This window comes from Metarhizium album (genome assembly GCF_000804445.1).
Source record: "Metarhizium album ARSEF 1941 chromosome Unknown scaffold_31, whole genome shotgun sequence".
Lineage (NCBI taxonomy): Eukaryota > Fungi > Ascomycota > Sordariomycetes > Hypocreales > Clavicipitaceae > Metarhizium > Metarhizium album.
In genome coordinates, this window is record NW_024467605.1 from 172,820 (window position 1) to 187,043 (window position 14,224).

General features: G+C 49.1%; 5 protein-coding genes across 5 annotated transcripts; 3 read left to right on the forward strand and 2 right to left on the reverse strand.

Annotated features, from left to right (window-relative positions):
• Positions 1-131: 131 nt before the first annotated feature.
• Positions 132-2,386, forward strand: MAM_07465 (Aminoacyl-tRNA synthetase, class II (D/K/N)-like protein; the record flags this gene model as incomplete). Its single annotated transcript, XM_040826263.1, has 4 exons — positions 132-306; positions 360-1,039; positions 1,093-1,365; positions 1,418-2,386. The coding sequence occupies 4 exons, from the start codon at positions 132-134 to the stop codon at positions 2,384-2,386; spliced, it is 2,097 nt and encodes a 698-aa protein (XP_040675776.1).
• A 441-nt stretch (positions 2,387-2,827) lies between these two features.
• Positions 2,828-4,212, reverse strand: MAM_07466 (uncharacterized protein; the record flags this gene model as incomplete). The annotated part of the gene is made up of 2 exons (XM_040826264.1): positions 2,828-3,047; positions 3,116-4,212. The coding sequence occupies 2 exons, from the start codon at positions 4,210-4,212 to the stop codon at positions 2,828-2,830; spliced, it is 1,317 nt and encodes a 438-aa protein (XP_040675777.1).
• An 853-nt stretch (positions 4,213-5,065) lies between these two features.
• MAM_07467 (U3 snoRNP-associated protein Utp11) lies at positions 5,066-5,959 on the forward strand (the record flags this gene model as incomplete). The annotated part of the gene is made up of 2 exons (XM_040826265.1): positions 5,066-5,086; positions 5,225-5,959. 2 exons carry the CDS (start codon positions 5,066-5,068, stop codon positions 5,957-5,959), a joined length of 756 nt encoding a protein of 251 aa, XP_040675778.1.
• A 254-nt stretch (positions 5,960-6,213) lies between these two features.
• MAM_07468 (uncharacterized protein) lies at positions 6,214-7,998 on the reverse strand (the record flags this gene model as incomplete). The annotated part of the gene is made up of 1 exon (XM_040826266.1): positions 6,214-7,998. One exon carries the CDS (start codon positions 7,996-7,998, stop codon positions 6,214-6,216), a length of 1,785 nt encoding a protein of 594 aa, XP_040675779.1.
• A 2,772-nt stretch (positions 7,999-10,770) lies between these two features.
• Positions 10,771-11,815, forward strand: MAM_07469 (uncharacterized protein; the record flags this gene model as incomplete). The annotated part of the gene is made up of 2 exons (XM_040826267.1): positions 10,771-11,316; positions 11,459-11,815. 2 exons carry the CDS (start codon positions 10,771-10,773, stop codon positions 11,813-11,815), a joined length of 903 nt encoding a protein of 300 aa, XP_040675780.1.
• Positions 11,816-14,224: the final 2,409 nt, after the last annotated feature.

Consider the following 14,224-nt stretch of genomic DNA (forward strand, 5'->3'; position numbering starts at 1 on the left):
CAGAACTGCTTGAACTCTGCGGGCCGTTTGGCTGCAGCTTCGAGCTCACCAATGTCACCGTCCTCTTCTGATCTTCATAGTCAAGCCGTTCCTTGATTGTGGCCGGGCCGCAGCCTCCAGTCTTGACAACAATGTCCCATCCGGGTCGCTGCTGGAGTTTATTACTCTCCAGCGCTCGCAATCGCTCAAAACCAGCACTCATTTCTCGCAATGGCGCCTTGAGGTTTTATGCGCATGAGTCCGATGCGGCTGGCCGCAAGGCACAACACCTCAACAAGGAACAATTGCTAAAGGCCTGGAACCAGTGTAGGCCTAGATTGCGGTCATGCATATGTAATAGCTACTAAATTATCCGTTAGCTAGAGGCTCCGATTTATTGGCACAGAACGATCCCGACGTCATAGCCGGTTTTCTTGGAAAGCGTCGCAATGTCGGAAAGCACCTCTCGTTCGCCGACCTCACCACAGTTTCAGATGAGGTGATCCAGCTGTGCTCCCATGCCGCCGGTAGATCAAAATTGCACGAAAAGTTTCGACAAATTCCTGCATTTGCCCCAGTCGTTGTCCGCGCGAAAGCAGAGCCGCCACCACAATCAGTTGCCCAAGACCAGAATAGTTCCTCGCCCAAACGAACCCTGTATCTTATCGATATTCAATCTTTGAGCACTGTTCCAACGGATCTGATTGTCACGTCCGATGTCCAATTTCCTCATTCAAAACGACACCTGCAAATTCGGTTCCATCCTGAGCTTCGGGCCAGATTAAAATTCAGATCGTGGCTTAAGGGTCAGTTAAGTCAGAGCTTGCTGGAAAAGGGATTCACAGATGTTGAGACGCCCACCCTTTTCAAATCCACGTCCGAGGGGGCCCGTGAGTTCTTGGTCCCGACCAGACAAAGAGGAACGGCATATGCGCTCAGTCAGAGCCCTCAGCAATATAAACAGGTCCTTGTGGCGAGCGGTATTAGTCGGTACATGCAGTGGGCGAGGTGCTATCGAGATGAAGACTCCCGAACAGATAGACAACCAGAGTTCTCTCAGGTGCGTGCTGCTATCTATACAATACACTGAAGGTTATACTCATGAAAGGTCAGCTCGATATGGAATGGGCATTTGCTGGCGCCGCCCAGGTTCAGTCTGATGTAAATGATGTTTTGCTGGCTGCACTTTCACGGCTTCAACCAGCTCGAAGCTACAAGTGTATACGTGGAGAGAGAATACCACTTTTATCCACCATTGTCGATGAGCCCGGGCCAGTCGACGGGCCAGCCAAAGAGCAACCTGCTCACAAATTCACAACCCTCACATTTGCCGAAAGTATCGCCGCATATGGCTCTGACAAGCCAGACTTGCGAATCCCCAACAGAGTAAGCATGAAAGACAAGTGTCCATCGACTTTCCCGCACTCATACTGTACAGATACATACTATAGAAGATGCCGAACCTTATCGCAACTTTGTCAGCATGATTACACACCTTTCGGATCCTCTGATTGAGGCTTTCGTCTTCAGACTGCAAGACTGTTCGCCCTCAGACGCTCGAAAATTTGTCATTGAATTTATGGACAGTCTCCCACCCGCATTAGCCAACAATCCCGACGGCAAACCCCAAATACTCATTCACGACTCTCGACAGCCCTTGTCCGGATTCTCCTCCGTGGGGTTCGAATACGAAACTCTGCTCGACAAAGTTTCCCAGGGCCAGGAAATTAATGATGGCGATTTGGTAGTTTTCCAAGCTCGCGAAAAACCCAAAGGTCAATACTGTCTCGGATCCACCAAAATCGGCGACATGCGAACCGCTCTCTGGAAAGCTCTCGTGGAGGAGGGCTACATGGAAAAACCCAAACTCGGAGACCCCGACTCGTTACAATTTGTATGGATCACAGAATTTCCCATGTTCAAGCCCGTTGAAGAAGGGGAACCCGGCCAGGGTGGCGCAGCTGGAATCTCCGCGGCCCATCACCCGTTCACGGCGCCGCTTTCAGAAAGGGACCTCGAGGTTCTCTTTACTGAGCCCTTGCAAGCTCGGAGCGCCGCCTACGACCTCGTTTTGAACGGCGTCGAAATTGGCGGTGGAAGCGAGCGTGTTCACGTTGCAGATGTTCAGGAATTCATCATGCGAGGTGTGCTGAAAATGACGGACGACCGAATCAGAGACTTTTCACACTTGTTTGACGCCCTCAGAGTCGGGTGTCCACCTCACGCTGGCTTTGCCCTCGGGTTCGATAGACTCGTTGCGCTTCTCACGGACACATCCACTATTCGGGATGTGATTGCGTTTCCCAAGACCATGAAAGGTGAGGATCCGTTTGTGAGGTCCCCAAGCAAGCTGAATAACGGGCAGCTTGCTCCGTATGGGCTGCAACTCGCGTCCAAGTCCAAATGATTTATAAATTCCTCATAGCTGCTAGTCGACACGGATCGGCCCTTGTATAAACATGTATTATATACTGTATTAGCTAGTACTACTCATAGACTGGCTCAGAGAAACAATTCCTAGATGGGATGTGTAAACTACCTCACAGTAACCTCTTGAGCACGACTTTTCAACGTTGTACTCGCCATCGCTCCTCGAAATAATCGAGATGACAGTTTTGTTGGGCTAGGCTACGACGCACCTGCCATTAGTCGTCACAACAAGAGGCTCCCTATGATACAATTACGACCATGACCAGCGCGCTAGACTCGTCTGGCCCATCTCCATCGAGCTCGTGTGTGCTTGCATGATGTGATTTGAAGACATGAAAGAAAAACAAAGCGGTAAATTGACATTGTCCACGGTCCCTCGCTTTCATCGAATGATTCAGCTTTCGTGCTCGGCCAGATTTCAAGCGAGGTCGCCGACACCTCTTCCTTCCTTGGTAGCCTGTGAATTTCTTCCCGGCCCTTTTTGACTTGCTGGCAGCTCAGGAGGTTGCAACGACGGAAGAGATACTTCAGGGGAGTCTCCATATGGTCGCTGATTGATACGATCCCGCGTACGGCTCTTGGAGGACCGACGCCCCCAGGAGTTATCCGGTGAGCTGATTTGCCTGGCACGCTTGGACCTGCACAGGCGTTCATTGCTGAAGTTAGAAGTGACACTCGACGCAAAACTCAAGATAGGTCTTCTTACCCAAGTACCGTCGACAGATCTTGTGAATCATCGTCTGCAGGCAACTGTAGCGGGGAGGCATTAGAACCAGGCTCGGAATTAATTGTGCCTGTCCTCGCTACCCCTCCCTGAAGTGCGTCATCGGCATCCTGTTGTGACATTGATTCATGTTCTTCGGCGTTTGTTTGGTTTTGAGCTTCAAGAGTGTTCATATTTGCAGCCTGGATGAACCGATCACGGTGCTCTTTAGCCAGTTGTCTCGCATTCCGGAAAACCTTAACGCCTTCGACGAAAGAAGCATAACTATCCTTCAAATAGAAGCCACGTATTTTAGTCATGTAGTACTCTGGCGGTCCCCCAGCGTTAGCGGGAGCGACAATATGGTGGGCGTATAGCTGAAGCGTGCTAGAGGGAGCTTCATATATTGAGGTAAACGTGTAGGCACTGCCGTCATATGCCGGCTCAACTTTTCCATAATTTTGCAAAGCATGCATGGCTCGAGCACCGTATGCTCCATTATAACATGCTTGCCTCAGTGCCACGGAACTATCCCCTCCAGTTTCTCCGATAAAGAAGAAATTCACAGCCACTGGGACATTAGCATGCTTTGAAGGAATGACCTTGGACTGGAATGTTTGATCGTTCCTAATGTTGTGGTTAATGTCGACGAGGGATGCGCCATCAAAAAAATCAGGCTTAGGCGTTACGGCACCGGCAGTCGTTATAGGCTCTAATTCTGTAAATAGTACGTTTTGTTGACTGTGTATGCTAGAATCACCGCAAAGAATGGGGATGATAGTGGTCATAATGTCGTTTTTGAAAGTCGCTCGGTTGTTCTTGCGTTCGAAGTCCTGAAATTGAGACTGCGTGAATTGGCATGGAGACAAAGAAGCTCTGTCAGCAGATAAGGCTTCTCTGATGCTGTCAAGATCGCTAGGTTCGAAAGTGGGCAGACCATTTGGAGGCCCACACCCCTCAGGATAGATTTTGTGGTCGATAAGATGCTGCCAGAAGCCTTGATCGTACGCAGACCATCTCCCCCATATAGCGAAATTACTCGCCACTGTCGTGGACTGCATCACTCGACTTCGGGATGAACTGGATGGAATTTGGCTCATAGTGGCAAGACTTGGTTCTGCACCAGAATACTACATCTTGTCAGTGAATGCTCTTGAGGTCGATATATACAATCAATCTCACTCCTCGAAGATGGCATAGGTCTGGCCCCCCTTGTCTGGAAAATCGGAAAAGATTGTCTGGTATTGAAAGAGTAGTGACTGTATTTTTCGTGTTTCGGCCTTGTATTTTATTCCGTCGATCCAGTTCCCGTAAGATATCAAGCGTTAGGGGAAGCTTGGACAATCCGTCGTAGAAAGTAGGGGGGAAATTGGGAGCGTCAACTCGAGTGCGGTTTGTATTACGCTTCTTTATAGGAGGATCAGCCGGCGAGATATCATCTGCAAACCGTCTTTTTCGAACTCGCTGGCTCGCCATTGACAACGATGGCGGAAACGGGTGATTGGTGAGATGCATGGCCACGGTTTAGGTCGTGGTCAGCGGCCGCGCTTAAAAAGATTCCACGGAGCCATTCGTACACAACACGATTGGTCATGAGCATTCGTGATGCGGGAGACTTGTTTAGGGAATGCGACTCTGTTGGCCAACCATTAGCCGCCAGTTGGGGGCTGGCAAATGACGTGCCAGATGTCACGCATGTCTATGTAGGGTGGTCGTGCCGTGCGTGAATGCAGGCCTATGGTGTTGAAGCGCGAACGAAGAACCACCCCCACCGGACGGAACCTCTCACCGCCAATAATTTGGGTTTCTTGCCGCACTCGGAATTTCACCATTGGGTTGAAAAAGCTGGCTCCCAAATGCAAGCCAACACACCCCTTACCATTCGACCAAGCTTCGATTGTTTCATATCTCGCAGCAACCTTGCCGTCACAATAGAGATTTCCCGGAGTCAAAATGTCATCCATGCGTAACGCTGTGGCGCGGCGCCCGCACCGTGAGCGTGCCCAGCCTCTGGAACGTCGCCGGCTGGGCTTGCTCGAAAAGCACAAGGCAAGCAGACAAGGCTCAAACGGCCCATGAAGTCAATAGTTGGTTGTTCCTAACCGCAAGCAGGACTACTCTCTCCGAGCCAAGGACTTCAACAAGAAGAAGGCCCAGCTCCAATCGCTGCGACAAAAGGCCGCTGACCGAAACGAAGATGAGTTTTATTTTGGGATGATGTCCCGCAAGGGCGCTGGATCGCGAATCAAGGACGGCAAGAGCTGGACAGGCAAGCTCGAAGGCGACCGTGGCAACAGGGCCATGGACGTCGACACCGTGCGACTGCTCAAGACCCAGGACCTGGGGTATATCCGGACAATGCGACAGGTGGTTGTCAAAGAGATTGCGAGACTAGAAGAGCAGATCGTCTTGACAAGGGGATTGGAGCATCTTGACAGCGACGATGTTGAGGAAGATGACGTAGACTTTGACGACGACGATGACGAGAAACGCTTGCCCGCGAAACCCAAGGCAGCGAGGAAAATTATCTTCTTGGACGATGAGGAGGAACGCGAGGCGACAATGCTGGATAAGTTGGAGGCAGAGCAGGATGACGATGACGACCAAGAAGAAGGAGGGGGAGACGGCGTTGCTCCAGTCGACAAGGAGGATGACGAAGAGTTCGAACGGGCCAAGTCACTGCGAAGACTCAAGAGACAGCTTGAAAATGCCAAGCGGAAGCTGAAGGCTTTCAACGACGCCGAGGCACACCTTGACGTGCAGCGCGCCAAGATGGCCAAGACAGCGACGTCTGGAGGACACACGAGAAGAGGAAAGAAAATCATGGTTCGCACAAGAAAGCGTTAGAAGAGAGACTACGTGTCGGCTTATTGTATTGTTTGCATCTTCTTCGGCGTTTGGGGTTTGTTACTATCACGGAATATGCTTGATTTCTCCATCCGAATAGCTCTTTTCACCTAGACCATCAACAATCCGCCGGCCACGGGGAGACACTCACAGCAGCACGAAAGAAAGAAACGAGAAAGACCTCCGACTGGGGGTTCAAGTTGCTTGCAACAATCCCGACATGTCTCATTATATACTCTTTTCACATGGTTGCGTTAATATTTCGATCCCACACAAGAATACAAGCACTTGAAGACCCCCGCAGCGACATTCAACATAGCAGTCAAGACCCAAATAGCAAATCTGAACACGCCCTTTGCCACTTTTATCAGGGCGCGTATCAAGAACGGCAGCCTCTTCTCCGAGGACCGACTCCCGCGTTGCCCTTTACCCAGGCTGTCATTTTGGCTTTCGATGTCGATTTCAAACGCCTCCATTTTACCCTTTTTCTGTCCCCACATGCTCAATTTACTCCATCTTCCCGAAAGGCGCTTTGCGACAAGGACAGCCGGTGGCGGCGGGGGCTCAAAGGCGTCCATAGGCGTCGGCGAGATCCTGTCCTCTCTCGCAGCGACCAGCAGCAGGGCGGTGACGACGACATCAAGGATGTAAAAGGACTCGATTTGGGCCGCGACGCTGGTGTCAAGCTCGATCCAGCCGCCACCTGTGCCGTCTCTCGTCAGCCTGGCCAAGTGCTTGGGCGACTCGTCATGCTCGAGGGTGTACTCGACGCGCGAGTACGCCGGGTTTCGGTCCACGGTTATGCAGAACGGCTTGGCCAGCGCATTGTGCACGAGGAAGTGCGTTGCCGAGTCTCCATCCCAGACCAGCCGGGCGCGCTCGTTGTCAGCGGCCATGACGGACGCCGCATCGTCCGCCCTGTCAGTGGCTATCCTCGCGGCCGCAGCTGGCATGAGGAGCGCGACGAGGCCATCGTTGGGCGGGTGTCTGCGAGATTCCTCTTCCAGTGTCGTACCGAGGGCCTCGTACCAGTGTCTGCTGACGCTGTTTTCCGAAGCCCTGCGGGACGACGCGGCCTCTGGCTTCGGTGCCTTGTAGTGCTTCGCCGGGTCGTGTCTTGTGAGGCTGGCGTACGCCGCGGCAGACGTGGGATCCAGTCTCAGATTCCAAAATGGCTGCAGAGACGCCGATGACAGTGTGTACACGGGTGCGTCTTTCTGCTTGGACAGCTTCAAGCAGAAGACTTTCGACTCGGAAGCAGACGCCTTCCACCCGTTGGCCACTTTCCAGAGGCCTTTGAGGTCCTCTGTCGTGCAGGGCGTGGGGATCACCGCGGGCGGCTGCGTTTGTATTCTCAGTGGCCAGCGTCCCCTCGCGGCAGGTCGCCTGGGGCTCGACGGCGGACTGCGGCCCGGAGCACCTCTTCTCTCTGAGAATTCCGGCTCCTCGTGGACGGATGGCCTGGTGATGACGGCGCGGGTGATGTGCGCGGACCCCATTGGCGTCGGTGCGTAAACTTGCTGGCCGAGCGACAAAGCCGAGTTGTAAGTTGGAAAGATGGACCTCAGCGGCTGCGAGCGAGAAGGAGACGAGGAGTTGTCACCGAGAGGGTGATTTGCAACGGAGCTTCTAGAGAGCCCGCTGTTGCTGCGAACGAGGGTATTGGCTTCCGAAAAGGAGGTCTCCGTCCGACCGGGGACGTCGCGAATACTTCGGGGCTGCTGGACCGAAGTGCTGTCGACGCCGTGGTGCCCCGGTGTCCCGTTGCTTAACGGCCAGTTCGAGGGCGTTTCTCGTCGCCAGGGCTCCGAACCCATGGATGAACATGGGGGCTGTTCCGGCGTCTGCGACTGCGGAATATCTGGCGTGGCCGCCCTCTGGTCCCGGGGCGCCTGCGGCCTCCTCTCCCGAGACTCGGACCGCCACCCGCGGGGGGTATGTAGATTTCGAGCTGTCTGCGGCGGTTCCGAGGTGCTGGAGTCAGGGAACAGGGAGAAGCTGCCTGATTGACTTGGTCGAGACTGCTGTGGCGAAGGCATGATGGCCATACATTGCATCGGGCATCCAAGCCCCAGTGCAGACGTCTGGATAACAACGCCGGCAGGCACCCGGATCACAAACACAAACCGAACGAAGGGTTCAATGAGCCAGCGTCAGCTTCCTGCTGCACCACGGTCCCGCGCGATATCGTCAACACGGGCTCGAGCCGAGAGAGACTAGTCCTCACGACGGCCGATGAAGAACCAAGAAGAGAGAGAAGAGGCGACGCGGGAAATTGCAAAACAAGAAAAAACACGGGACGAAATAAAAAGCAACAGGCGGCGATGGGCGCATAATCCTGTCGCACGGCATGCCATGCCTGCCCAGGCTTTGTACGGCAACGGGGGCCCCAGGAGAGCTGCATCCTGCCAGTCTGGCGCCATTGGCACGTCGTGTCACGGGCTGCCATGCGGTGACGGGAGGCTATTTTCGGGGCCAGAGATGAAGGGTCGAGATGATGGGCCAATGGCGTGGGACATCACATGCATCGAGGCGGGCTGAAGCGTTCAAACGATGCGCTTAAGCGCCGAGCTGCGCGGGCGACTCGGCAAACGTGTGTTTATTGGCGCGGGTCATCTTTGCCTGCACGCAGCTTGTGAAAAGTTTCATGGCGTAATTGTCTACCACTTGGTTTGCCCTTGCAGCTGCTCGCACATGATGTAAATTGATAAAAAGAAGCGTACTATTGAATACAAGCAATGCTATAGTTTGCCTTGCAGCTGCATATATTTATTACCCTAGATAGCTTATAGCTATATGACTAGTACATCTGCTCTTATATTAGGCCTGGAAAACCCTCTATGGGAAGAAAAACCCTGCCTGCTGCTAATATTGCGTCTAGGCCTTTATATTATATCGTAATATAAGGCGTTTTCCTGCACACGTGACTAATGCTAGACTGCATATTTCCCCCTATTTATCCTCAACCATCTCTCTATAGTGTGTAATATATAGCAGCTATATTACGTGCTGGCTCAATTTTCCCCGGCCCTAGAGCTCTGGGCCCTGCTAGCTAATTTTTTAGGTAGGCTTAGCTTAATTCTAAGCCTCAATCACGTGATAAGGTTCACGGGTTAACTAATTTCCGGGTGACCAGGCCGAAAATTTAGGTGCCTCCGGCCGGGTTCGAACCGGCTCCCTGCTGGCGAGACAGGGCTCCATAGCGCTTAACCACTGCGCCACGGAGGCCTTGCAGCTGCATAAGATAAACAGAAATAGATTTTGTAAAATACAATAAATACAACAAAATAATGCTCCAAGTTATTGCCATTACTTGTTTTACCCTTGCAGCTACATGACATGAACCGAAACACATGTTGTAACATACACATCCACACGTTTTCTCACGCCAAGGATGACCGTCCCTTTGAGCCCGTCTTGCTGGCTAATCTCCTTCCCCCATGTCCAATCGGAAATCAAAACAACGGCCATGCAGCCAGGGACCCAGAGACCGGAAAGGCCGTCTTCATGAAAACAAAGACGCTGCAGCTTTCGGCTTGGCATCCAGTCAAGCTCAACGAGCTGGATTCCACGCGACAAGTCCGAATCCGGCAACGAGTGTCCATAGCAGACGGACAGGCATCCCGCTGCGTGGAAGAGCTCCGACTTTATCTGTCTGATGCGCCCCGGCATGCCATGTCATGCTTGTGCTTCCATCGTCCCGTCTCCACTGCATCCTGGCCCTCGTGCCGGTGGGCAACTCTGCCTGGTTTTTGTCTGTTGCAGGATCGCGCTCTTACCGCATTCTTTTGCCGCAATGAAGACGAACCTGTCGAGCCGGTGCCCTCTTTGGGTCCCGGAGCCGTGGACAAAAAGTCACGGGCGTGAATCTCAAAGCCCGGCTGCCGGGCCGCGCCGACCCGCGACCCCGCGGCGCGCGACGTGGGGTCCCCACCCTACACCTACACTGGCTACATACAGCTCGTGGCTGATTCATCCGGGGAGCAATTTTCCGACGGCAACTCGGCCAACTCTGCCCATGCACGATGCGGATGCGCCGCTCAACAGAAGCAGAAACAGACTCTACATGTGGTGTTTTTATTTTTGCACCTATTCCGCTCGGCTGTCCGTCCGGAGTAACATGTGCCGTATATCAGGCCGTTGTCGCAAAAATCGGCACAGAAGCCATCTCTGGCCACGCCACTTCCTGACAAGAGGCTTTTGTGCGTCGCAATCACGATTCCCGACTCGTTCCCGGGGGACTTGTTTTCCTCTCAGAGCGCACTGGGGCTGGTCGTCCGGCGGCGTCAGCTTCAGTGGATGAGCAAACCAGGCACGTTGCAGTCGCGGGCGTCAGTCAAGCGACAGCAGCCCGCTGGGACGTACATGGACCGCCGACACGTTGCGTCCCCTGCCGGAATTGGGGATCAGTTCAGTTGCCCCAAGGCGCAAAAGGACCCGACAACTAGTGTACAGCCCCTTGGAAGCGTGGCGCGGGAGCGGAACTTGCGTCAATAGACCGGAACGAGAGTAACCTGATGAACGCCCTGACATGGCATGGATGCAAGCGTATCCGACACGAAGCCCCGGCGAGTTACAGAAACACGTATCGAGTTGCTTCAGCAGTCATTTCTGCGCCCGTCTCGTCCACCGTGCCCGTTGTGAAGAGCCCCTTCGGCGATGCCACCCTGCAAAGCCCGTCATACAAAACGACGTCCCGGTCTGCCATACATAGCTCAACTCCGGTACCAACCAAAGAAGTCAGCCCTGAGACGCAGCAAAGCGACGCCCCGGCCAGCACTCAAACTGCAAAAAAATGAACGCCAGAACCCATGCAAGTCCGTCAACATGCCGCAGTCCGCTCTCAGCTCCTCGGCGCCCGTCGTCTCCGTGTCGCTCACAACCACCCCGACCGCCTCAGTCCTCAGGGACTCGCGGGAGGCAGACAGAAACGGCACCGACAAGAATCGTCATCTGCTGGCCTCGGGACCGCGCGGCCTGTCCCTGGCCGGCATCCCGCCCACCCTCTCGGCCTGTCCCAGCCTCTCCAGCTCGCGCTGCTTCGAGGCGCGCACCTCCTCCGGGAGCCCCCACCACTCGCGAAGAAACTCCTCCTGCGCGAGCGCCATCTTGGCCTTGCGCTCGCGCTGCCGGTGGCGCTCCACCCGCATGGCGAACCACTCCTCGCGCGCGGCGTCGTGTTCCTCGGGCGTGGCACGCAGCTTCATGCAGCTGTTCATGGCGCGGTGCTGGGCACGGCACGCAAACGACACGGTCAACGTGCGGCCGAGGGCGCACGCGGCAAACGCTTCAGCCCCGCCGTCAAGCGTGCACTGTTAGCTCCTCGCTGTGAAGAAGAAGAAAAGGGCCTCGGGTCGGTAGGTTTCCCCCCGCCTCCGAGCGAGCGAGCGAGCCGCGGCTCGAGACGACCACGCGCGTACCTTTGATCTCCTCGGCGCACTGCCTGCGAACCCGGGCGTAGTAGATGTCGCGTACTTGAGACTCCTGCGAGGCCGACAGCGGCAAGGGGTTTCTCGAGGGCACGCCGGGGCGCTCGTCCGGGGCGCCACGTCGGTCGGCGGCCATGGATGTCGCCCAGCCAGCCCGCGACGGGACGGGGGACCAAGGGTGCAGGGGCCGTTTGCAGCTCAGACGGTCGAGGTGGCCCCGCGGTCGTGGGCCGGATTGATGGATGGCGATGTTTGCGCAGGCAGCCAGATTTCTTTCGACGTTTCGTTTGATCGGACGACGGGGTTTGGAAACCGACGGCTCCACCGAGGCGAGGCCGGCAGTATCCGGGCCACCGCCACCGCCACCGCCTTCCTCTTCCGAAGCGCACTCGCACCCACCGCAGACGTCGACAACCAAGGCTTCTGACGGCTCGTTGTGTTGCGAGTAGATATGCCGTACGGGTACGGTCGCACATTAGCTTGCATCTGCAAATGCTGCCACTATAATTTTCTAATTTTCTAATTTTTAGATTTTTTAAAAGTATAGAGTTATATAGAAAAAATTCCTTCTACCTTAATATATAAATTAAACTTTATACTATAATTATTCTAGATTTATATTAAAACTAGTTTTATATTATTTCTAAATTATTTCTAAATTATTTCTAGATTATTTTAAAATTAATTCTAAATTAATTTTAAATTATTTTCTACTTTAATATACTAAGACTATATAGATAGCTTAAAAGTCTTAAAGAGACTATTTAATAATTTCTTTAATATAGTATATTTTATAGAGATATTTTATCTTAAGTTAATAAGCTTTTTAAGAAATAAAATAAAAATACTATTAGCTTTTAAATATTATAATACTAGCTTTTAGCTTAGAAGCTTTTAGGTATTTCTAAAGTATATATAAAAAGCTTAGAGCTTTTATATAAAGAGATTTTAAAACTATTTATATAAGAGATACTAATTAAATTAATTTACTACTTTATTAATAAAATTCTTTAGCAATATAATTAGTAACTAGTAAGCTTATATATACTAGAGATATAGCTTTCTTACTAGAGATTAATATAGCAGTAAAATATATAAATTATAAATTAACTTATTAAGTAAATTTAATTCTACTTCTTTTTCTATAAATATTTTAATTAATTAATTCTTTAGAATTTATAATAATATAATAACCTTTAATATTTATTATATACTATTTATAAGGTTTGCTAGTAGAATTATATAAAAAAGTATATTTAAATAAAGCAAAAGTAAATTTAAATTCTTTCTAAAGTAATTTAATTTCTTAAAAAGAACTTAAAGTAAATATTAGTAATTTATAGATTTAGTTATAAATATCTTTACTACTATATATAATAAAAAGTATAAGTACTAATTTTATAAAATTAGCTTTATAACTTAAAAGTAAATTTAAATTCTTTCTAAAGTAATTTAATTTCTTAAAAAGAACTTAAAGTAAATATTAGTAATTTATAAATTTAGTTATAAATATCTTTACTACTATATATAATAAAAAGTATAAGTATTAATTTTATAAAATTAGCTTTATAACTTTTATTAAACTATTTTTCTAGAGAAAGTTTAATACTAAAGAGAAAGTAATATATAGTATTATATTAACTTTTAAGTACTTAAGCTAAATTTTTTATAGTACTTAAATAAATATAAGAAACTTAAGAAATATAGTATTTAAATATATATATATATTAATATATACTTATACTATATTATTTAGTTTTACTATAATTACTTTATTATAACTATACTAAGTATACTTGAGTAGTATTTATTTATAGTTTAATACCTTAAAATATAGCTATTCTTTATAAAATTAAATTATAGTATTAATATAAATAAATAGTATATAAAATAGCTAGAAGAGCTAGAATATTTTAATTATAAACTTAATAATTATAATTATATATATATATTAAATACTCTAGATAGCTATAAAGCTATATAACTAGTATATCTTCTTTTTATATTAGACCTAGAAAACTCTCTAATAGAAAGAAAAACTCTACCTGCTTCTGTTTTTGCTTTCTAGGGCGGCTCTAGCTCTATGCTAGCTAGAATCTATCTGCTTTCTGCATGTATATTAATATTGCCAGCTTTGCTAGCTGTATTCTAGAGAGGCTAATAGCCCTTAAAAATCTAGCCTACCTCTAGCTCTACGCTAAGGCTATCCTGCTTCTACCTATATATTTACTTATTATATTTCTAGCGTCTAATTGTTCTGTCTTTCTTCTTCCTAGAGAGCACTCTATCTTAGCGTAGTATATTATTTATTGCTTTCTTAGGGGTAGGCTAACCTAGCTCTATACTATTATATAGCTACTAGCATAAATATCTAGTGTTTAGCTGCAACAGCTTGTATATTTAGATTTACCTTATATTTATCTTATATATAAATTACCTCTTAGTATTACAGCTAGCAATAGCCTAACTCTAGCTTTATGCTAAGGCTGTTCTGCGCCTGCTTAATTTCCTATTCTATTTATTAGTGCTTAATTGTCTCTACTCTCTAGAGATATAGGCTGTCTTAGTATAGTATATTATTTATTACTCTCTTAGAAGTAAGCTAACTTAGCTCTATACTATTATATAGCTGCTAGCATAAATATCTAGTATTTAGCTATAATAGCTTATATATTTAGATTTACTTTATATTTATCTTATATATAAATTACCTCTTAGCCTTACAGCTAGCTATAGCTAGTACAGCTGCTATACTAAATCTAGGCTTTTATTAAATATAAAGCTAGCTAGACTCTCTTTAACTTTCTTCCCTTTTTTCTTTCTCTTTTAACCTCTT